This window comes from Pseudopodoces humilis, chromosome 2 (assembly GCF_049639895.1).
Source record: "Pseudopodoces humilis isolate 2021_Gansu_Grassland_sample_001 chromosome 2, ASM4963989v1, whole genome shotgun sequence".
Taxonomy (NCBI): Eukaryota; Metazoa; Chordata; class Aves; order Passeriformes; family Paridae; genus Pseudopodoces; species Pseudopodoces humilis.
The window spans coordinates 17,224,121-17,249,476 of record NC_142201.1 but is presented as its reverse complement, the minus strand read 5'-3'; the positions used below and the strand labels follow the sequence as shown (position 1 = coordinate 17,249,476).

The window sequence follows — 25,356 nt, the reverse complement described above, 5'->3', positions numbered from 1 at the left end:
GCGCGCAACGCCCCCGGCGGCGGGAGCGCGCACTGGCACCCGCGCCCCGCTGAGAGCGGCGCTCCGCAGCCCCACGCGTGACACCCACCCACACATACACACACCCACACCCACACCCACACACACACACACACACACACCCACACACACACACCCACACACACACCCACACACACCCACACCCACACACACACACACACACACACACCGCACACCCCCAGCCCACGCAGGAGCACCCCGGCAGCTCGCAGCCCCCCAAGGCCCGCGGGTCCCCGCCCGCCCCCGCGGCCGCCCCCGGGCGCCCCGCGCTCCCCCGCAGCCCCGCATGCGCAGCGCGGGCGCGGAGCTGTCCGAACGCTGAATCCGTGCGCTCCCATCCCCGCACGGCGCCGGGCTTCCCCGCACCCCGCTCCCTGCGACCGCACAGCCCCCCCGCCCTCCCCACGGCAGCGCCGACGCTTCCCCAGCCAAAGAGGGGAAAAGCAGAGCCACCCAGTAGCCCCACCAGCGTTCATAAATACTAATTTTCAGCGAAAGGGGAATAAAACATATCGACGGCAGAACTGCTCTCAGAGCTGTTTCCTTTTGCCTGATGCTCCTCGCATAGTTGGGTTTTCTCCTCTTTTCTTTTCCTTTTTTTTACCCCTTTCTTTCCCTTTCTTTTCTTCTTTTTGCTTGTTGGTGGTTTTTTTGGTTTTTTTTTTTTTTTTTATTCTTTTTTCCCCTCTCCATCACCAAAAGCAAGTCGGGGGAACGACTGTGTCTGATGCCTTATCTCTTTTGTGCTGACTGCTGGAGATGAGCCTAGGCTTGACCTGACCATGATTCCAAGGACTGGCACTTCTCTTTTACCCCCACTTTGTAGAGATCCAGACCTTCTCTTCCTGATTGTCAAGAAAATTAAATTATTGCTGAATTTGGAAATCTAGGCAGCAGCAGCTTACTTTTTCCCTTCATCTCTCTGGAATCGTTTCTGGGATATTTCCAAATCATCACAGAAAGCAGGAGGAATGAACCGGCAGCTAGTGAAAATTTTGACAACCTTGTTTGCATTTTTCTTAGAGACAAACCACTTCAGGTAGGTGATACCACTCTATAATAATATTTGTCAAAAGGTTGTGAGAATCCTAACTATAAAGATACTACGTCACAATAACCTAGTTTGTTTGCTGTATTTGAGAGTGTTTTGTGTTCATTCTATATAGACTATCCCTTTTACACTCAGAGACTCGTTGCTTGGTAACAAACACAAAAAATAATAATCTCAAGTTTGGGTGATCTATTTTCCATTTTCTGATGCAAAGATGTGGGTTTTTTTCACTATATTTCAGTGTAGCTGAGAACATTTTCTTCGGCTTTTCTTCCTAAGTGCAAATTCTCTGCTCCTGGCAGAGGTTGTTTAGGAAGTTGCTTTGGTTCCCTCCTCTTCAATCTTTGGAAAAGATTGTACCAGTTTTGTCAGGGATGTAGTTATTTGAAATTAGGGAACAAACCCTCTGATTTTGGAAAACCCTGGATCAGTCTAGTATTGTGCTCACTTAAAAGTAACAATGTTCCTGATTTTTTCTTAACGTTTCATGAGCTTCTGCTTCAGCTATTGACTTTTTTTGTGGTACTAAGCAAACAGGTCAGTCTTTTTAACCAGAATAGCATTTTAGATGAGATTCATTATTGGACTGTATGCTGCTGTGCGTCTGCACGTACAGATGTATCTACATATAAAAGTGTTTCTCTAAGAGTAATGAGGTATCATGTAATGACAGAGTGAAACACTGTTTATATTTGTGAGCCTGGGTTCACAACACGACTCATAACTACTGGACACTGAATGAAAACAGAAGTAATTTGTGTATGAATAAGTGTATATCTTAATTTTCCAGTTTCTATTTTCTTAACAGAATTATTTCATTATGTAAGTTGGATACATCATCTGCTGTGTACTAAATATTAAAAATATTTGTAATGGTACCCTGTCATTGACAAAAGCAAAAGGAAGCAACCGCCTCCTATAAATGGAACCTGAAAAAAAAGTGTGGAATCACACCACATGAAATTACTATTTACTATTACCTTCCTTATGTTTTAGCAATTTCCTTTTGTCGTGAGAGAAAGGATTTGATATTTGCTTCTCATTTCAGATGATCACATGTATATCTGATTTTTTTATACTTGCATGTAGACGCATGAAAATACCCCATGAAACACTCCTGAAACTGAGAGGTTCCCTATGGACAAATATTTAAACATAGAGTGGTTAATAAGTTAGAGTCAGAATTACTTTTAATTTAGCTCAAAGGTAAAGTAGAAACAGATACAAAAAATTAATTATATAAGACTTAAGATAATGTTTTATTATTAAATCTGTGCCTCTCCACACCAAATATGACCATTTTCATTCTAGTTTCTTTCTCCCTGGGGAACAACCATGGGGAACTCCTAAACTGTCTTTCTCTGCAATACATTATGTGCTTGTAATATGTAATGTGCTATGTACACAGCATTTCACACACATGTTGTGGTACCAGAAGTTTTCTCTTAAATCCTTGAAACAGAGGTCCTCAAAGAACTTGTATATGAATACTACCTGGTGATACTAAATTTTATTATTCAGTGCTCGTGGAATGGGGGTGAAACCCCCCTAAGATCAGTTGTGACTGACTCTGGAACCCTTTTTGCAATGTTGGGAAAGAATCCAGGCACTCACTAGCATGATTCAAATATTTTTTGGGGTAGCATCCGTAAAAAACAATTTAATTTTTTTTTTCCATCTGAACCTTTCCCAACGTTAAAAAATCTGGGTTTTTTCAGTGTTGCTTGCTGAGTGTTGCTGGCTGTTGTTTGGAAGTTTAAGACCACCTTACACCAATATTAACATAACATTTTAACAGCATTCATGGAATTAAAATAATGATATAAAATAGGATATCAAAATCACTCTAAGGTGGATCTACATGTTAAGGTGAAGAGCAAATTGAATCTTATAAAAACCTAAAACTGTAACGAAATTATTTTTAAAGCTAAGGTTTTTTCTGAATAGAAAATTGTGTTCACGCATGATACCTCAAACTCATCTTTATTTCTAGAATAAAGTTTTCAGATGAAAGGTAGAGTATGTTGCTCTTTAAAAATATTGATTTCTACCTTCACTGAGTTGAGACGATTTTATTTAGTGATGTAATTTCTCCATGACTTGTATACAATATGAGCTAAATATTAGCTAATGGTGGCTAATAATTTATTTAGGACGACTTTCTGTAAAGAACATGATTCAAGATCTGGAAAATCCCCCTCACAGACCCTGTCTCCTTCAGATTTTTTGGACAAATTGATGGGAAGGACATCGGGGTATGATGCTAGAATCAGACCAAATTTTAAAGGTAAGTTTTCTAAGACTTCTAATTAATTAATTGATAAAGTTTGGGATAAATTATAGGTTTTGAGGGGTTTTTAAACTCTGGGTTTAGTTTATGTTTTCAATAACTTCACTTTCCCAGTGTTATAGTGCCATGGAAAACAGCTGATCCATGGGCTGGACTAGGAGACGGAGCAGTGTAGGTAATAAGGGTCCAGAGCTTGAAAACCCTCTTTTGACATGACAGTAATGTTCAGCTGTAAGAAAATGCTTCTGAAAACCTTACTAATTGAACATAGTGAATTGGATTATGAGCTTCAGACTGAAACCAAATGAGATGACTTGTTCCTGAGATTTTTAAGCCACAAAGACAATATCATTAAACCTTCCATGCTGAGATATTGTCTTCTTTGTAGCAGTGTCTGAAGAAAAAAAAATCTATGTTTTTTTTCAACTTGAAGAAAGTAAAAGCTTATTCCCCAAGGTAGGGGGAACTCAAGGAATATACACAGGATATTTTATGGTGCAAATGCTGAATGAATGATAAGAACCAATGTCTCAGGATCCCTACAAAATATACAAACTGTATTCTATTTGGCACTTCCATGACAGCCCACTTTTCTTCCAAAATTTTGACTGAATTGTGGAATATCATCACCACCATCCCAGCACAAAGAAGGCTGTGTACTGGAAGCTTCTTTTGCAAACATTATTACTCAAAGCAAGTTTTCCTTGCTGTAGTCCTGTAAATCCCTGTAGAAGAGAGCACAGAATATCTTGTGGCTTTCCATGAAAGGAATTGGGAGAGAAGTTTTCACTGTCAATATTTAGCATTTTGAGACAGTCCTATAATTCCACCAAAATCATCTCCTCTATGTCAATTTAAAGCTCAGAATATGGTTTTGCTTTGAAAACTGATAGAATGCTTTTTCCCTTAACAAATCTCATGGCAATGTACATTTGCAACTCATATCTGTTAGCTTTGGCCCTTGAAATGCATTTTTTCCTGATATTAAGCCTTTTTAGCAGTGCTGTGAAAGTTGATAATGGTTGGAAAAAATAATCGTTTCTTAGCCAGTGAATGAACTGTAAGGAGAGAAGAAGATCACATGTCAATGAGAAAAGTGTTTAATTAAATTCAGATCAAAGATCAGTTTCTTTCTGTTCTGCATGTGCAAATTACAAGATTTAGAACAAAGGGCCTTTTTTTGACTGCTTCCTATGCCTGAGCAAGGAGAAAACCAGTATGGATTTCAGATCGAAAGGTTTGAAAGCTGGCAACTTAAGAAACCCGAGGCAGTGAAGTCTAAAGTCTTATTTTCAGAATATTTTTCAAAGTGCTTGTTGAGTTCCTGAACAGGTGTCCACATCAGTTTATAGTAAGCAATATTGCATTAGTCACTCACATTCATTTTGTGTGTTTGCATGAGTATCAGTGAAATTTTAGAGAATGGAAATGAAGGCAGAAATTGCCTGAATTGAGCATGGTATCAATCCTTAAGGACATTTTGCTGCTCTTTAAATGGGGCAGCGGGGGAGTGGGGGGTGCACTAAAAAATCTTCATCTCTTGTATCTCAGACAAAAAACAGCAACAGTCCCATGTACACACATGACTTAGAGACAGGTCTCTATTGCTCCCCAGGATGTGTCTACAGCCATTTCATGAGAAGCATTGGAGGCAGGTTCATAGCTTTGCTCCCCTGAGACTGAAGTGCAGAGCAGGTATTTGGTGCTGCACTGTGTGGTGCACGCTGAGCTGCTTCACAGACACTTCTCCCCTCTGAGTTCTGTATCTTGTTAGCATTCCCAAAGTGAAGTTGCTGCTTGTTGACACATACGAGACCTTACTGGGAAAGCATCTGCCATATATTGGTTTATGATTTCTTTATTAAGTCACACTCCAGAGCAGGATGGTACTTTGTGGCAGTTTGAACTCATAAATAGATCTTCAATGATTTCTCATAATTTTGTGTCTGTGAGCTCTCCCAGAGCTCTCAGTCATCTGGTGAGGGGCCTGAAAGCTCTTCTTGTTCTTTGCTGTGTTCATTTGGATGGTATTTTGAACCTCAGAGTTTAGAACTACAGAGTTAAGTCACGCAGTTTTGAACTTCACATCAAAACCTTGTCAGCTAATAACCCTGTTTATTAGTCAACATCCATGTTTTAGTTTCCCAAGTCTCATTAATGTTTCAAAAAAATTGAAAATACTTATTGTTCTATATTGCACACTTCTTCCTTTTAAAGAATAAGGACATTTGCAAAGGAGTCAAAATAAATTTATTTTGTTTGAAGTTAGTATGATAAAGTTTATTATTTTTTTAACTGAGTCTTTACTGTGTCCATAATAAATTGTTCTGGTAATTTTAACATTTATAAATTTGTCTAATATAATTTTGGGGGTAAGGCCTATTGTACAATACTGATATTCTAAATCATATAAATGGAAGAATGTATGAAATGCTGAATGAGTAGCTGATTCATAACACTTTTCGTATTTTAAGGAATTAACTTTTTATCATAGAAGAGGCTACTGGAGCAATGGTTTAAGCTAGGGATCTTCTATCTGGCTTTGACTTTAGTCTGGGGATGATAATTGCTTACTTTGTTTCAGAAAAGACATAAATCGAGATAGTTGTGCCACTATTCAGCCTCTCCTCGTAGGGTTTTGAGGAGCAGCTGTTTGAGGAGTGGCTGAGGGCACTTGTTCTGTTCAGCCTGGAGAGCAGGAGGCTGAGGGGAGACCTCATTGTGGTCATCAACATCCTCACGAGGGGAAGTGGAGGGGTAGACACTGATCTTTTGTCTCTGGTGACCAGTGACAGGACCTGAGGGAAAGGCCTGAAGCTGTGGCAGGGGAGGTTTTGGTTCAATATTAGAATACAATTCTTCACCCAGAGGGTGGTTGGGGCACTGGAACAGCTTCCTTGAGAAGTGTCACAGCACCAAGTCTGAGAGAGCTCAAGAAGCATTTGGACAACGCTCTCAGGCAGAGGGTGGGATCCTCTTGGCCCCTGTGCAGGGCAAGGAGTTGGGCTTGATGATCCTGATGGTCTCTTCCAACTCTGTTCATACTCTGATTCTCTGATTCTACCGATGCATTTGTCCAGCTTTTTCAGCTTTAGACCAGTTACACAGCTTTTTCTGAGTCCACTACAGGCATTTTAAAGTGTCAGAAAACTCTGATTCCATGGAAGTGCAACTGAGTAGAACACATTTATCTTATGCCTCTGATTATACAATAATTAAATATACATTTATGACTAGCTTGAATTACTGGAAAACAGCAGCTATTAGATTAGTTTTTGAAATAAAGGCTGTGCACTCTAAAGAGAGAGGAAAATGTCACTTACTGGAAAAAGGTGTTTTATCCAGATAAAGCATTTCTTCATTAGTGACTGCTTTTTCCTATCTTGTTCTTGCAAATTAAAAAATTCAGGAAGATAGTGGGATAGCAACAGGTGAATATATAAACATTTAGACATCAACAGCAGCGGGTTTTTGATTTTTTTGGTGGGTTATTTTTTGTTTTTTGGTTTTGTGCTTTTTTTTTTTTTCCCCAGCAGTACTGTATAATGAAAGTTACTTTCTCTTTTTGTATTGTTCTGTCTTATACAATCATTTGAACACAAAGGAACATGTTTCTTTTTCTTTTTGATTTCAAGGGGTTGGATACAAAATGTCCAGACCCTAAGAGGGGATGTCCCCCTGATGAAAAGCCAGAAGGAAGTGCCAGAGTGACAGCTCTCATAACTGTCCTTCTTTAATCACTCTGTCAGATATTTAGTGCATACTTTTTCATCTTCCACTTATCTTTCATTGAATTTGAATAGGCTAATATTTTGTGTAAGGACACAGAGAGGAATACTTTTAAATATAAATATGAAGACTGCAATCTAGAACTAACTGAAGTCCCTGAGAGTCTTTCTGTTGACAGCAAATGTATGCTCATGGTCCTATGAGTTCATTTGCAGTGTCTTCTTCAATTATACACCAGCTGAGCATGGATTCTGAAATATAATAAAAGGTGAGGCTTGTACAATGCATTTTTACTTTATTAATATTAATTTTATACTTTTTAAATGGTAAAACACAAGAGAAGTAATGTCTTTTACTTTCTCTAGTGCTCACTTTGCTTTCAAAGTTAAAGAAAAGACAGAAATAGCAGTGTAGGACACCTCTGTTATGAAACTAACCAAGAATGTGCTTTTTCATTTCTAGAAACCAGGGATAGTGAAGTGGTATCTTAGCTTAGTGTACATTCAGCTCAGGCTCAAGAGCACTGTGTGTAATGCCAGGATACAAGGGATCAGTCTAAAACTGAATCACACCATGAGATTTGGGGCTCACGGTATGCCAACTTGAATTTAACATTTCTGAGCAGGTGTTGATCTTCAGAGGTTACTAAATTATTTCGACTTTAACACTTTCATCATCTATCACCACTAAAAATCTAAATGCAATCTAGAAATTATCAGATAGAAAAAAACATTATCTATAGGCACTGCTATGTCCCTTATGCCAAATACTTTAAGTAATAGGCTGGTTGTCATGCACTGGGTACAGAGCAGGGGAATTGGTCACCAAGAACTGCAGAAGTGTGTTATCTTCAGGTACAGAAAATTTTGCAATGAAGACAATAGATTTTCTTTGTATTGAATTTCATTACATGTTCTAAATTCCGTCTTTCCCATTGAATCATTATTTACTGAAGATTATTCTGATTTTTATGGGATTACATGGAGGTTTGCAGCAATAGTGCCTGCTAATGTTACCCTCATCACTGGATGTGATGATAATACAGTGTGAATTAACTTGCTCAAAAGCTGCTGTTTTGTTAGTGATGCAATTTGGGGGTGTAGGGCCATAGTTGTAAAAGATTAGTCTGTGATTATAGCAGTGTAATGCCATTTTCATGCTGAGTCCATGGGTTTATATCTGAATAAAAAACGCATGGACTAAGTAATTTACTGACAATTAGCCTGATAACTGTTACAGGAAATGGCTTATGCACTTTAATACTTTAACTCCTTGGCAGCAAGGATCAGGTTTTCCCATATGTTCAAACCCATTGCTTACTTATTTGGCCCCTGAGTTGACCAGTAATGAAATGTTTAAAAAAACATGAATGGAAAACACTGAATGACATTAAAGGGTGAAATTAATGGCACCAAGCTTAATAAATAAAATCAGTTTCTATGTACATGACAAGAAGATCTGTCTGCAAAAGCTGACCTTAATCTAGACATATAGAAGCTGAAAAACATGCTGAAGATAAGCTGTGGGACTGTAGCAATTTGTTCTCTAGTGGTTAACAACCTTCCCACTACACTTCAGTTGGTAATAATTACTGGCCCTGAAGTCTGATGTGGTGAATGTCCCGTACTGGGCTATTCCTCACAAAGGGCCAAGTTCAAAGGCTCGGAGGGCCAAGTCCAATGGAGACTCAAATCTTGTTCAGGCAGAGCAGAGTGTAGTAAGAAAGGGCACACTATTGGTGCATTAAGGTTTTAGGGCATGGGATGAAGATTCCTTATAGGAGAAGGGAGACTACCATGCCAGTTTTCAGGTCTGGCCAGACCACTGCAGTCCTAAATGTAGTTGCTTGGGATGGCCAAGCACATATTATTAAGCAATTAAGCTTCTGGTTTGTATTCTGTCTTGAAACACTTCTAAAACTTTGCAATGTTTTCAGATAAAGCCGTGTACAAACACCTTATTGCACAGTAAGATGCTGCACAGGGATACTTATCCACAGGACAAGGGGTTTATTCGGTTTCAGTTTATTTTTCTTTAACTGCAAAAATGAAGCTAAGGAAATGATAGCTCAGTCTCTGCCCTAGGTATGCACATTTTCAGGCAAAAAGAATAATTTTAATTGTGTTTATTTTAAAACTTCTAGGGGGGAGAAAAGGGGCTATGGACCTTGCACTTCCTCTCTTACTTTAATTTCAGGTTCTTTCTCAGAACATGAATAGGTTGGATGAGTTGCATGGCTAGTTAGGTTATGTCTAGGCTAGCAGACAAACGGGGTCAGACAGCAAGCTGAAGGCACCCCTGATACACTGCTTGGCTGTTTGCTCATTCCCTGGATCTCTCTCTGAGCTTTCCACAGCCAGCTGCTTCCAAGGCAAGCCAGAAAAGCTGTGAGCACGCAGCAGCGTAAAGCACAAGCTAACCAATGCTGCCTGCCATCCAAGCAGATCCTCATCTGTCCAGTTCTTTTATGTATAAATGTTTAGCCACAGTCCTCCGTATTGTTTTGGTGAGTTGCCTTTATTCAGAACCAATTCTTTAATTAGGAGATATCAATAGATTTGGCTGTTGTCATGGAATATTATTCTGCTGCTACATAAACTGCAAAGGGGATTTATGAAAATGTCAAAGCAGAGTCAAAGACCTTTGATATCAAAGGAGGAGATGCTATTGTTTTGATCATGTTCTAATACAAATACAATATTTTTATCATACACAGTGTCATGTTCACACTTAAATTTTCTATGCAGTTGAAGCCAAGGCCCTTGGGTCACTCAATAAGGATCTTGTTGTATTTTGGCTGTTTTAGAAAGCATGCAGTTTATATTTGGAACATATAAAAACATGTACATTAAATTTACTGTAAGTATATACATGTATAATCTGCAAATCTGTTTTACACAGTTACTAGAAAAGTGAATTCATAAAACAGAAATATGCAGTTTTATTAGACATATTCATTACTTTATTTTTTTCCTTTGTAGATTTCCACAGAATCCTAGAATGGTTTGGGTTGGAGGGAACCTTAAAGATCATCTGGTTCCAACCCCCTGCCACGGGAAGGGACACCTTCCACTAGAGAGGATTACTCAGATCTCAGGCCAACCTGGCCATGAGAACATCCAAGCATGGATCATCCACAGCTTCTCAGGGCAACCTGTTCCAGTGTCTCACCACACAGAAAATAATTTCTCTCTAATATATGGTCTAAACCTACTCTTTTTCAGTTTAAAGACCTCATCTCTTGTCCTGTCACTACATGTCCTTGTAAAATTCCCCTCTCCTTCTTTTTTGTACCCTCATTTTAGATAGGCTGGAAGGCTGCTGTAAGGTCATCCCAGGGCCTTCTCCTCTCCAGGATGAACAACCCCAACTCTCTCAGTCTTTTCTCACAGAAGAGGTGCTCCAGCCCTCTGTTCATATTTGTGGCCCTTCTTTGGACCTGTTTCAACTAATGAATGCCTGTCCTGTGCTGAGGGTACCAGAGCTGGATGCAGTATTTCAGGTGGGGTCTCATGAGAGCAGAGCAAAGGAGGATAGTGCTCTCCCTCTCCTTGCTGCCCACACTGCTTTTCATGCAGCCCAGGACAGGGTTGTGGCTTTCTGTGCTATGAGCACACATTGCTGGGTCATGTCCAAGTCTTTCTCCTCAGGGCTGTTTTAAATCCCTTCTCTGCCCAGCCTGTACTGGTGTTTGGCATTGCCCCACATACAGGACCTTGCACTTGGCCTCATTAAACTTCATGAGGCTCACACAGGCTCACCTCTTAAGCCTCTAAGGACCCTCAGGATGGTTTCCCTTCCCTCCAGTGTGTTGACCACACCACCCAGCTGTGTGCCCTGAGAGCTCTTGCTGAGGGTGCACTCAGTGCCACTGTCCATGTCACTGACAGAGACACTAAGCAGCACCAGTCCCAATGCTGACACGAGCTCTTGGCCTTGGACATTGAGCTGTTGACTGCAGCTCTAGCAGGATTGGTGAAGGAGGTTCCTGCACTCCAGAGTCCCTTATCACCATGCTCAGGGCTCTAATCTTTCCTGGTACTCCTCAGGCTGCTCCTGGCTGTCACTGGTACCCACATGAACCAGCAGCAGTGGGTAATGGTGGGCTGTATGAGGGTCAGAGGCTCACCTCTCTTGAGAGCACATGGGTCCTCCCTCCATACCTCGTGGAAGAGTCACCCACTGTCACCTTTTCTCAGCTGCACAGGTTGTGACACAGGGAGCAGATGGAGCTGCCTTACTCAGTTCCAGCAGCACTCCTGATCTGACAGGTGTTTACTCTCCAGAGCAGTGAAGTGGTTCTGTGGCAGCACCCTAGCCTTCAGGGGAGGTCTCGTCCTCCTGCAGGTCCTTTTGTTCAAACTTCCACTCTTCTGCATTACTGCCCCTGTGTGTTGTATGGTGGGGGAGGGTTCTTGACTGTGGGTCCATATAAATCTCAGATTAAGTTGTCAGAAAATGTATGTTTACAGTTCAGCTTCCAAATTGCATTTCCCAGTATTCCACAGAAATGAGTGATTTTAAGTCCTGCAGAGAGGAGCCCACCAGGTGATGCAAACAGGGTCTGGTAGAACTCTAAGACGAAGGATGCACCGTGTATGGCATAAATAGTGACCTGCCAATGTCATAAACACCAAGTCCATGATTAAAATTCTAAATTTATAGAAATATAAAGGCTTTGATACTGGAAACTGTGCAAGATCTAAGCCATACAGTATATGAGAGAGAAGTGCAATTCACCAAGCATTCATTTACTTTTGAGGGTTAAATAAGAGAAGCCTAGTAGCTTATTTGAACTGTGCCAGAAACCAACAATCCTCAAGTATTGCCAGGGAATGAAGACATAATGATTACTTCAGATGCCTGAACTCCATGTTAGCACTTCATGAGTCAATAAAAGAAGAAAGCATTTAAAATAGGACTTAGGTGGAATATGGTGCCCCCTCCCTAGAAATCTCTGACCCATCTGCTTGTAACACTTGGCAGTGCATTAATTCTTAAAGTTCCTCAGATTCTCTCAGTTTTGCTCTCAAGTGTGCACAGGACTTCCCCAGTCTGCTTCACAGATCACCCACCTCTCTCCTAATCCAAATTCAGACTCTCTGATGAGGCACTGCTCCTCCTCCATCTCTCTATACCGACCAGGCATCTCAGAGCCTGCCTTGTATTCCACAGGAAAAAGATTCCTCTCAGTGCGGATCTCTACTCACTTAACATGCCATGCTGCCACCCCCAAACAAATGGTGTTTTCTGGGTGGTCTGCCATCCTCTACAATAAATAGAAGATTTTCTGGTCCAGTTTTCCTTCAGCTTAAAGAGTTCTCTATCTGATCCAAAGGAGTATAAATGATTCTGAGAGGTCTATTTTGAAGCGAAGAATTCAAACTTGACTAAGCCAGGGAAAAAATGCAAAGGGAGCGTGACTTCTTAACCTTTCAATACAGCTGCTTGTCTGAGAAAGGAGAGCCTTTTCTTTTGACCACTTTGATGAGATGCACAGAAGTGCCTGTTGTAGCCAGGAGACCTTAGGGGCAACTTCTCTCACATTGCCCTGACTGCTAAGATAGAAATATTTTTAGCAGTGACCACAGCTGCACTTTAGTATGAATCCCGCCTCCTCTGAATAAGAGACATTCAGAGATATCCCACCCCATTTTCCTAGAAATCCACAACATTGTAGTCTAAGAGATGCAAGTCAGCATCCCTTCAATCTGAGACAGGCATAGAAGCTTTTGGAAAGGACCCTTTCTGCATGAAATCTCTCAATGTTTTGTTATTGGCCACAAAACTGATTGTGTTTTATAAGGAAAGACTGAAGTCCTTGACTGATTTTTCAGTGTAAGGTTGTATATACTGATCTGATGCTGAGTGGTCTGAGCACTGGATCCTGAAGGAGGCACCTCAACCCTGCTGAGGTGGGCGTTTTGAAACTGGTGACCCCAGGTTCAGGAGGGCACACAAAGAGCCCATTGCAGATTACCTGCTCTCTGCAAATAGAACCCTGCTGTGCTGAAGCATCATGTTCTGCCCCATGGACCACATGGTTCCTCCACCAGGGCCTGGCTATTCTGCACCAAAGCAGCAGCCACTGCAACTCTTTCTGCCTGCCACGGGCCGGAGATTGTATTGGCTGTAATAAACAGCGGGCTGTCTGGGGAAGCACAGCAGCAGAATGATGCTCTTCTCCAAAATCTAATAACCTCTACCTGTGTATTTCTGTGTCTCCAAAGCCCAGGGCTGCAGAGAAGAAACTGGGCAGAGCTGTGACCAGCTGAATTGTGGGCACTCTCCATTAAAGAATGGTAACCAACACTCAACTGGTTCATGCTGCACAAACGAACTCATTCCTCCTTCACCCCAAGAACACAACTATGGGTTATCTCCTTCGCCTTTGTCTTTGGGGAAATATATCTGAGAATAGGCTAAATGCTTTCCTTAAACTGACATAATTAGTCAAGGAAAACATAGGATTAAAATTTACCAGATCAATACTCATTACGTTAGGCTGTCTCTAATGACTACACTCCTGATAGGTGTTGTTTTTATGTCTATGTCTCAGGCTATGAAACTATCGTATCAGAATTGCTATTTCTTCTTGCACTGTTTACTATGTCTGATAAAGAATTAGTCCTAAATACTAAATAAAACAGCAGAACAGCTTGCTTAGAATGTAGCTATAAACTCTCACACTGCAATTTAAATCAGCTGTTGAAGAGATGCAAATTACACGCATGGTGCCAAAGCAGGAGCATATGTAAAAACTCCTTTTTTTCCAGTTGTGAATTTGCCTGTTGCCTGTGCATAAACACATGTGCATACTCTCCCTCATATTAAACTAAAACTGAAGATATGTTTATTCCATGTAAATTTCAGACTACAGCAGTTTTCCTTTGCAGACAGTGATATCCCATCAGCTGGAGCAGTGTGAGGTGTTAAAGTCTTTGGTCAGGCTGGTTATAGGAAACATCCAAAAATAAGCATCTGGGAGAAGTTTTCAGCTCTTTGGCTCCGTATCCCTGTGAATAATTTTGCACTCTTTGGCTTCATAACCCTGAGAGTTTTGGTTTTGTCACACTTCAGAGGTTTGTTTCGTGTGAGGTAAAGCACACACAATCTCTTAAAACCAGACTTTAATTCCTTGTTTTTTTACTAAAATATAAATTTGACTTATCAAAGTTAAAAATAATTAGGGATAGATTAAATTTAGATCAATAAGTTCCTCAATGTGGACATAGTCTCATTTGGATGACTTTGTAGAAGACCTCTGCTCAGCATGACTGTTGGTGGTAGAGGACAGAAAAAGATCATATGCCCTGACCCTGCAAGATGGTTTATGTCAGCAGAGCTCTGAGCGCACGTGCAAGCTGTGTGGTGCTCCTCAGAGCAATGCAGTGAACATCCTGCATCAAAGAGCAGATTTGGTATTGAGAAAAAAGTAAGGTAATCAGTTTAAGTGATGCTTATTTTTTAGGCTGAAAAAGAATTCTCACTCCCTTCCCATTCTTCCAGTCATTTTATATATACAAAGAACTGAAGACAGAAAAAAAATGCTTGTGAAAGACACCCAAGAAGTACATTAAGGATGTCTTGTAGTAAAAACATGGATTCTTTTTTGTATTTAGGATGTGGGATTTAAAATAGGAGAATTCCCAAAGGAAAGGAGATGTGTGAAGAGCAGGATGGGAGGCTGAGTTAGACAAGCAACAAATCAACTGATGGGAGCATCGAAGATGAGAGTCAGTATGTAGGAATTAATTTCAAAATAATCTTCTGCACACATTGTGTGGAAATTAGTTGAATTGTAAGGAGGTAAAAAATAGGAAATACTTAAAAATAAAAGGACAATTTTATTTCATTAGTGCAAGATGTCGTGGGTGTTGGCGTCAGCGTCTCTGACCTGTTGCTGATCTATACTTGCTCCTGACCATTTCTGTTGTCATTTGTCCCTATCACTGAGCCATCCTATTTGCCTAAATCCCATTGTTCACCTGTGTCCCATGTATCATTTGGTGTATAATTCCAGCCATGAATCAATATCTGCTCTCTAATATTAGTCACCCAAGCTGCTTTTATAATTCAAGTCCTGCATATGCCTTCAGACAGTAAAACAAAGAACATTATGGAGAAAAGCTGGCAGAATTGTTAAATAAGGTGAATGTCTGAGGCTGAGAAGAACAAGAAAGGAGTTAAAATCGATTCTGGGTCCTTTCTGTAGCCACAGAGATTGGTATTGTCTAAGCCCTGTATTTGAGACTATAACTATTGACACGTATAGCTGAGCTTCCATTAATTTCTGCAACACAAGATCAGAATCACAGAGAAGGAACAAAGACATATTTATAGAGAAATGAGCAAAGTAAAATTTCTTTTAAAAGAAATATTTTGAAATGAATGTGCCAAGAAAAAGCAATCAGTTCATTCTGACTGAAAATAGAAACCTAGGTTAGTACAACATTTTAATATTATTTATTATAAATACTTTTCTTTGGGGTTTTTTTTCCTCCTTTCATTAAGTAGATCTTCCCTCCTGCCTTCTCTTCTCAGTGAACATATTTATATCTTGTGGTTCCATGCAGTCACTTAGATGTGTTGGCTACCCTGGCTTCATAAAACATTATTAATAAGATTACCCAGAAGGACTTTGTCTGACCCTATGCTGGTGTGCAGATTTCATGATTTCATGACTATAGATGTCATACCATCTTATATTTAACACAGCAGTGTCCCAGGCCTCTTCCCATGCTATGCAGTTCACATGCCAATCAGCAGGGAAGAGCTCTGTTTTCATTAAGGGAGAGCAGCTGAGCAGTTTCTCAGGCTCAGGTGTGAGGAGCATCTCTGCTACCTGCTCCCAGAGAGGCTGAGAACCACTTCAGTGGGGCCTTGAGAGGCTACCTGAAACAGAGGCTAGACAGTGTTAAAGGAATAAAGGAGGTATTTATTAAAAGGTCTTCAAAGGATACACCTTGGGCACTGTTTTGTGATAAGAAGAGAAATAGGGGCCCAGATCTTTCATGTCAGAAGAAAAGCAAACAATTCCATTTGCCCAAATACTAGCCATTGCTCTATTGCATTGGAAGAAGGAAAACTTCAAAAAGAGATGCCTTGTGAAGAGGTGCCTGTCATGACTTGGAAATTTGAGATTAGTGGAAAGCTCAGAGAAAGAAAAATAATTTGATAGACATATGAAAGACTAAAGGATTGATTTGAAAATTCTCAAAGATAACATCAATTCTAAATAACTTTGCACTGTAATCTTGTAGTTCCAGTGGGAAGTTTCTAGATGTAAGATTTCTGATTTACTGTGTTTTAGACTTATTTCCACAGTTTCATTTGCACATGGAACATTTTAGCTCTGGGAGTGGCTGCACCCAGTGACAAGTGCTACTGAGGGTTGTGTAGAAATATCTGAGTGAGCTTTCAAGTGATTTGCTCAGAGATGTGCTGCACAACGCTGTGGTGATACAGAGCTCAGCACAAGCTATAATGTCTGGGGTTAATGGCCTCCAGTGAATTCCAGCCTGCCATGACTGCATTGGTACCATCCCTCAAACTACCTACATGAAAGTCAGCTCTAGCACGTTTAGACAATCAATTGTGACTGCTCAGGTTATATATTCCTTGCAGACTAGCTCTGGTTATCTGTGTAAATCAGGAGCATGTCAACTGTTTAATGGGCTTTTCTTTTCTGGACTCCTGGTTTGTGAAGCAAAATTAAATGGTGCCCGAAAATTGTTCTTGTTCAGTGTCTATTAGATAACCTGTGTGGATATATCCCACTGTAACCCAGAGCTGACAGTAATGTATGTTTCTGTTATCAGCCTCAGCAGAGAGAGTCAGGGAAGAATGAACACATCATATGGACTATCCTATAATGCCAAATGCAGAACTGAAGAGACTTTGTAGAGTGAGACTTACCTTCCTCTGCCAGAACTGAGTCTATGGACAAAAGCATTCACTGAATGTGAAGCATGCCAATCTAACACTTTTTGCAAGAGCTTTAAGGCACAAAAAAGTGCATCTTAGCAGGGATTCTCCTTCCTTGAAATGTTGATAGGATTTTACCAGCATGACTCCAGTTACATTCTGCAATAGCCCCACAGCTGAAAACTCACACACCACTTCAGGAATTGACTATTCACTCTTAGCTCTAACTGTGTCAATATATATATATAGAGAGAGAGAGATGGCTTTAGCAGTACTTACTCCAGAGAATTTTCTTTCTGTGACTTTTCCTGTGATCACCTGGACCTGACAATCACTGGAGAATTTGTCTTGGGAGTCCTCAGTGGTATTTTGGTGAAGAGCTTTCAGTTCTGGAATATCACATGCCTTTTTTACATCCAGGTCATCTCATAGGGCCATTCTTGCATAGTTGCTTTCTCAAGCAAGTGAAGGGAAGCAGCTTAAATCTGGATGTAAGAGTAGAGTTCTCTTTTTGTTTGTTTTTCATATATATTTTCATGTGTGCCTACCAGCATGTGCACTTCTGGAAATAGGCAGCTGGTACTAGGGAAAAATGGTACTTTCTGCTATCTGTCATGCTTTCCTGCTGATTCCATGCAGCATTGCCTCTTTATCTGACCTGATATGGGTAGGGCATGTTGTGCCTCCCCCAGCCTGAAAGATACCATTTTCATAAATGATATTGCTCACATGTATTTCTCAGACACTTGGTAATTCTTGGACTGAGTGATATTGATGGGAATGAGAATCCTAAAAAGACTTTAGACACCTAAAGATCTCTTCAGGTTTTTCTCTGGTTCTGTAAGTGCTTTTGTGACTCAGCCTCAGTCTGCTGGTCATAAATATGTATTGATTACACAAAACATGATTCTGAGTCTTGAATGCAACAGTAAGCACCCAAAATCATTGCCATATTCCTACCAGGGCAAATGGCATTCTCAGAAAGCTAAGTTATTATATATGACAGATGAACTTTCAGAGGATGTTGATTTTAGCTTGATGGAGCAGAACAATAATTTTGTCTTTATTTGAGTTTACCAGCAAATTGAATCAGTGCAAAATACCATACAATTACTGCATTTCTTGAGACCTCTGGCCTTACAGATTTTTGGATTTGGTTTGGTTTTGTTGGTTGCTGTTGTTTGTTTGTTTGTTTTTCTTTGGGTTTTTATGTTTGTTTCTTATGTTTGGTTTGGGTTTTTGTGGGTTTGGTGTGGGTTTTTTTGTTCTGGTGTTTTTGTTTGTATTTTAATTTGGAGGGTTTTTTTTCTTTATTTAGTAGGTATCATTACCTACATGAATTAATTGTAAGTTACATAAACTTAATAATCCACATTGGATTGTCTTCAACACTTCTAAGGAAGAAGGAATCCTGTGTTTACTGGTCATGATTATACTTAGGTAGTCAGGGTGATGAACTTGACAGAAATCCCATAGTAAAACAACCTCATAGAAGAAAGGCATCACTAACCAGCAAAAAAATGTCACCTTGATTTGTGAGCCTTAAGGTAACTATGTTGTCCTGGTGCCATTAATTTTGCCTCCTGTGACTGAGCTGTTAAGACTCTAATGAGATGATGATGTTTAAATAGAGGAAAAGATTGCTTTTGCCCAAAGGCAGAATGATAGGGAAAGAGAGAAATCATACCTAGGTGCTTGCAAAAAAGGCTACCTGTGGTCCGCCTCCTGATTTCTTACTATAACCTTAAGCAAACTCATTAAATTGTGTGAATTTTCTCATCACAGGTTGGACTACACATTACATGTGTCCTTGGAAACAAGTGTGCAGCTGCACTTCTTCTGGAGTAGCTGCAGGATCCCTCTGTCTCAGAGGAACTTTTTCAGTGCATCAAAGCTGCCTTTGTCTCCCTGGCCCAACAGCCATGGCCACTGGCCACAGGACTGAGCTGCCTTTGATAGAACTTCTCCTGTCATTCTCCTGTGTGCTACGCTCTGAGCAGGGAAGGAGCTAGGATGATGAACAACTTGTCCCTGTCTAATGACCATGGCCAGCTGAGGTGTCCCAGCAGCAGTTTATCCTTGTCTGACTTAGAGGGATGTGCCTGCAGGGCCATGGAGAGGTGCCTTGGCAAGCTTTAAAGTGGTAATTCAGTACCTGTAGTAGTGCAGCTGCAGAAGCAGAGGCCTCCATAGGGGTTAGTCCTGTTTCAGGTTTCATGAGGACCCTGATGGATGTTGGAGGCTGTTCCGTTTGGTTGGGGATAAATGGTCTCTAAAACCTTCTGTCTCCAGAACTCACATTTTAAAAACCATCTCCAGCAAGTTCCCCTGTCCTCCCCTGCTGTCCTAGGATGTGTGTTACTGGTGCTCAAGTCAGCATGTGGGTCTTTGTCCTGCCACCATCCACATTTTGATCACCTCCCTTGTTTGAGCTCTGACATGAAATCCCTGTCCTACTGACAAAGTGATTCTCAGTCCCCGCTGGGATCACTGCCTCCCCACTTAGCCCCTTGGTCCTGTTCCTGGATTCCTGCTCTATCTCCACACTCAGGTGGGATTGATTTTAGTCCTCTCAGATAGCCTAGATTACCCTGCTCTCTGTGGTAAGGGGAGAAGGGAGGTTTGGCTCATCTTTCTCCTCTGTATGTACAAAACAAACCATTTGAGACAGTGAGAAAAGACTGCATTGGCACAAGGGGTGAATTGAGAAGGTAGACCAGAAAATACTATGTATAGAAAAAGATAAAAGATTCCTCACAGATCTGTAAATATCTTGCCAATATTTCCACTGTCATTCCATAAGGTGGTTCTGCCTTGTTATGTTTTATTTTTGCTTCCACATGTCTCTGCTTTGCCCACAGTTCTCTATGTGTACTGCATTTAATTTTGCCTTACACAATCCCTTAATAAATACACATATCAAAGAAAATTGACAAGTGCACAGGCACCATTTTAAATCTCTTGTATGATTATAATATTCCCTTCTCACTAAGGACAATTTAGCTATATAGTTGGAATTAATGTGAAGAGAAAAGGCTGCCAGGTGTGACCTGGAAACTACACCAAAAAAAGACAAGATTTGGGATGGATTTGAGGATGTAGATATGATTAGTTGCAGTTAGGATCATCTACTTTCCTTTTTCAGGGAAAGAGTGCAAGTAAATCTCAAAAACATACCAAATGAAGCAAGATTTGTGACTGTGTGTTATCAATACTGAAGAATATTTAGCAGAGGCTGGAGTCAGGAGCTGGATGGGGCTCAGATGTATTTCTTTCAGCACTCATCACTCCACATGGGGACTGTTCTGTACATTGGAGTGGATTCACCTCCTCTGGCAGCTGATAAGGAAAAGATTCATTCTCTAGCCAGATGGCAATAAGATCACAGACACCTTGGGTACAGGTATGATGGCATACGTGAGGCGACATGCTGCAGCACATTCAGGGCAATATTCTGTGTATTCAGGTTTCTTGTGGGCAAGGTGAGCAGCTGAGTGCCAGGGACGTTCTGTGAGTGTTAAGTGCCCCGAAGTGACAGGAGGTGTGTGACACATGCTGATGTCAGGGTTTTTCAGGAAGGCAGTGTATCAGAGAGCCCTGCTGACCGCCAGCAGCAGCAGCCCCAGCCCCTCTGGGGAAGCAGGGGAGCTGCAGGGAACAGAAGCAATACTTTAGCTGTTTATCAGAATACCAGACATGTACTTTCTGGTTGATTTGAGCATTAGCTACCTGGTTTGGACTTGGTTTAGTTTTTTTTTTTTGCCTGGGTCCTTTTGAGAAACATTTTCCTTATTACTCAAAGAACACTGAATATCTTGAATGTGCCTGAAAGGCACCTGGACTGTTACCTTGTTGCATTGGAAGTGACAAAAGGAAAACTAGGGGGAGAAAAGAATTTAGTTATAAAGTACACTTTGCTTAATTTTTTGTAGGTAATGTCAACTCTTTTTAGATTTTAGGCAGTAAAGTCAAGTTAATTATTTCCTTTGCCTTTGAAGATTTTTAGATTGTGTCCTGAAACCTTGGCTATGCTTCACAGAAGTTTGCTGCTTTCATTTTAATTGAACTCTTAGATTAGAAAAATCTTATAGGTTCAAGTGTGTTTTAGTTTACCATTACTCTTGTCCTACTGCAGAATGCCCCACTAAAAAATTTGTTCAAATCTTTCTTACAGTCCTGCTTTAAGTATTGAAAAGTCACAATAAGGTATCCCTGGGACCTTCTCTTCTCCTGAAGGCTGAACAAATTTTACACACCTTTTAAATTCCCAGCTGTGGGTAACTGTGTCAAAGGCCATACAGAAGTCCAGATAAATGACAACCGTAGCCCTTCCCTTGACCACTGATGTAGTCACCCTACCATAGAAGGCCACTAGGTTGGCCATGCAAGACATGTCCTTGGTGGAACCATGCTGGCTGTCCCAAATTAACTCCCTATCCTCCACATGCCTTAGCACAGCTCCTAGGGGATCTGCTCCATGATCTTCACAAGCACAGAGGTCAGGCTCACAGGTCAGTAGTTCCCAGGGGTCCCCTTTTTTCCAGTTTTAAAAAGGGTGCAATGCTTTCCTTTTTCCAGTCACCAATAACTTCACTTGATTGCCATGGTTCTTCAAATATCATGGAGAATAATTTGACAACTACATCAGCCAATCCCCTCAAGACTCTGGGATGCATCTAATCAGGTTCACAGACTTACTTATATTCAAGTTCCTCAGGTGAGGAACAAACCTGATCTCTCTATTTTTTTACTGAGTTTACTAAGTTCTTATAGTTCTTCTAGTATTCCACTCCTACCAGCAGAAGGCAAGTAAAAGACATTATAATTAAGTATGGAAACAGAGGGAGGTATTCACTTTATTGTAAAATACAGTGCTCTGGCACATACCTACTCCTGCACATCTGGACTGCAGTCTGTGATGTGGCAGCATATTTCCTCACATACATAAACCATGTTTTCCTAACGTAGTTAAGCATGTTTAGTAGGTTCTGCTGGCACTCAGGAGCTGGAACTGTGATGCTCACATATGATGGCCTTGGCAAGACAACAGCTGTGAGCCTCTTTCTCCGCAGTTTTTACTGTCAAGAATGGTCTTCAGGAATCCCATGACACTGAGACCTGTGAAAAAGTCCAAATCAATAGAAACTTAGTGGTGAAGAACTAGGTTACAGAACACTTAGGCAAAGTGGACACAGACAAATCCATGAGACCACATAGGAAACACCCACAAGTGCTTAGTATAGCTGTGGAAGTTGGGTGGTTGCATTCTTAATTATCTTTAAAAGGTCATGGCAACTGGTGGAGATTGGAAAAAAAGAAAAGTCACTCCTATCTCTAAGAAAGACAAGCAGCAGAATACAGGAGTTACAGGCTGTCCAGCCTTACCTTGAAGCCTTGAGCAAATCCTCTTAAGGGCATTTCTGGATGTGAAGGACAGGAAGATGACTGGTTGTAGTCAACATGGATTTCTGAAGAGGAAATAATTCCTTGGAATGCTGATAGCCTTCTATGACAACTGGAAAGGCTTCATGAATCTGGGCAGAAGAGTGTATATTTCAACTTTAGCAGGGCTTTTGTTACTGTCTCTCACAACATGAACAGACTACTGCAACAGAGCAGCCAAATGGGCATAGAAAACTGACTGAATTGCAGTACTCAAAGGTTGTGACCAGCAGCACAAAGTCCAGCTGGTGGCCAGTCACTACTGTTGTACTACAGGTACTGGACCAGTACCGTTTAACATCTTCATTAATTACCTGGATGATGGGATATGGTGCACCCTCAACTAATTTGCAGGAGATAGAAGACTGGGAGGAATGGTTGATGCCATAGAGAGTTTTCTGATATTCAGAGGGACCAGGAAAAGCTGCAGAAATGGGCCAACAGGACCTCACTGTGTTCAGGAAAGGGAATGCAGTCCTGCAGCTTGGAAGGAACAATCTGGGAGATGCCCAGCTGGAATGCAGATTTGTAGAAAAGGACATGGGGCTCCTGGTGGATACCAGGATGAACATGAGCCAGGAATGTGTCCCTGCAGCAAAGGCAGCCAGTGGACTCTTGGGCTGCATTAGGCAGAGCATGGCCAGCAGGTTGAGGGAAGGGATCCTTTGCTCTGCTCAGAATTGGTGAGACACACCTGGAATGCTGAGTCCAGCTCTGGGCTCCCCAGTATGAGAGAGACATGAACTTACTGCTATGGGTCCAGAAAAATGTTTTGAAGGTAGTTAAGAGACTGGAGGACCTGTCATACAAGAAGAGGCTGAGATCAGCTTGGGGAAAAATGGTTCTGGGGAATCTCAACCATGTGCATGAATAACTGATGAGGTGTAAGTAAAGAAGAAGTAGCCAGATTCTTCTCAGTGGTGCCTGGTTACAGGACATGAGGCAGTGGACACAAGCTGAAACACATGAAATTCCACTTAAACAAAAGAGTTTTGCTGTGAGGGTGACTGCACACTGGCACAGGCTGAAGAGAAGCTGTAGAGTGTCCATCTCTGGATATATTCTAAGTCTGATGTGGCACAGTCCTAAGCAACCTTCTCTAGCTGATCCTGCTCTGGGAAAAGATGGGCTGTGGGGACTAGGTGATCTCCAGAGGCTCCTTCCAGCTTCAGTGATACAGTGATTTTCTATGTCTGGTGTTGTTCAAGGTGCCTAGCCAGTAGAAATACCACAAATTCAAAGGAATAAAAATTATAATATGGAGGGAAAATAGCAGACTATTTGACTTGTTTTTGACTTGTTTTTGGAAATGAAAACACATTTGCAAGATAAAAAGGAGGTATTTTAAAAACAATTCTTGTAAAAAGACAAGCTGAACAACACACTTCATTGGAATTTAACAGCCTCCAAACATGTTACTCTTGTGGTTTTTAATCCCAAAACCAACATGATTGTTTCCTTTAAGGTGGGTAGTAAAGCATTTGGTAGTTGACAATGGGTTTCACTGAACTCATTAGTTTATTCTCCCATTTTTCTAAAAAAAAAGTAATAATGTTTCCATCTTTTGTAAATAAATTTCAGATCTGAATTACAAAACAAATCGGGTTATTTATGTTCTTTGCACTGAATTATTTTAATTTATAAGGAGTATGATTAAAAATAAGTATATAAATAAAAATAAGTATATTAAAAATATAAGGAGTGATTAAAAACAATAATGGCAAAAGAAAGAAGAAAGTACTTGATACTCAGTGCATGTACCAACTTCTGTGTCACTGGAATTCAGGCCATTAGCATTAATCCTTTTTGATTCTGTTGAGAACCCCTGTTTATTTCATCACACCTAAAAAATCAAGGAGGCTAATAGGCAACTAATTGAATATTAAGTCCCCATTCATTCTGCCACACATCAGTGACTGATGAACAGCAGCAAAGGTGGTCGGAGGGAAGAGAATACAAGTAGCTGTTTAGTGAAATGTTCAAGCAAGAACAGATATTGCTAAAATATTTGGTTATGGCAAGCCAGATGCTTCCAGATTAGGTGCATGAAGAGCTGCTTGTGGACTGGAGTCAATGTGAAAATTTTCACTTGCTGGGAATTTCAGTGGCAAACCTTTGCTTGCAGAGTGGAGTAAATGTGGAGAGATAACCTTTTTACTTCAAGTTCTGGGAGAAGGGAGAGAGGAGTGGTAGCAGTGCTAAAGTATATTCTGTGCTGGTACTGTGGATAAGAAAAAAAGCCCTCACTCAGCTCTCTTGTAAATCTCTAAATGCAAGGATGTAGTTCTGTGTGTTTATATAACAACTTCCAGTGAAACCAAGTTAAATAAATTAGTGCTGATAATGTTTTTCTTTTTAAAGAAAATCAAAACTTATGTGAGCTGTTTGGGAAAACTCACTTTCTACTTGTTTTCAGCCACATCTGTACCAGATTGTACGGAGGCTGAGGGATCTGAACTTTTGTTTCAATGTATATTGCAACATTTTTATTGCATTCCACAGGTCCTCCAGTAAACGTTACTTGCAATATTTTTATCAACAGTTTTGGATCAGTCACAGAAACCACAATGGTAAGTGCTATGATGCCATTGGCAAGAGAACAACAGTACTTAATATATGTCATGAGCACAACCTGTCAATTTTTCTATTTATTGTTCAACTTGCAGGTCCTCCTGTAAATGTTACCTGCAACATATTTATCAACAGCTTTGGTTCAATAGCAGAAACTACAATGGTGAGTGGGACTGATCATTGAAGCCATCTTGTGAAGGAGTGGGATGTGATGTAGGATAGAGATGCTCAGGATGTGGGGACCTTTACTAAGTTATGAAGCCACTAAAAACCTGAGTAAAAATAAAATAATAAAAAATAAATATAT

At 40.7% G+C, this 25,356-nt stretch overlaps 1 protein-coding gene across 4 annotated transcripts in view; it reads left to right on the top strand.

The window, feature by feature from the left end:
• Window positions 1–499: 499 nt before the first annotated feature.
• Window positions 500–25,356, top strand: part of GLRA2 (glycine receptor alpha 2) — a 121,740-nt gene continuing 96,883 nt past the window's right edge. For 2 of the 4 annotated variants that reach the window (XM_005516646.2, XM_088051259.1), the window contains exons 1-3: window positions 500–1,078; window positions 3,244–3,377; window positions 25,145–25,212. In XM_005516646.2, coding sequence (XP_005516703.1) covers window positions 1,011–1,078; window positions 3,244–3,377; window positions 25,145–25,212 — 270 coding nt within the window. In that variant the 5' untranslated portion in view covers window positions 500–1,010. Of the gene's footprint in view, window positions 1,079–3,243; window positions 3,378–24,980; window positions 25,049–25,144; window positions 25,213–25,356 lie in introns of all 4 variants that reach the window. The other 2 variants (XM_005516645.2, XM_088051260.1) reach the window with 1 other exon arrangement.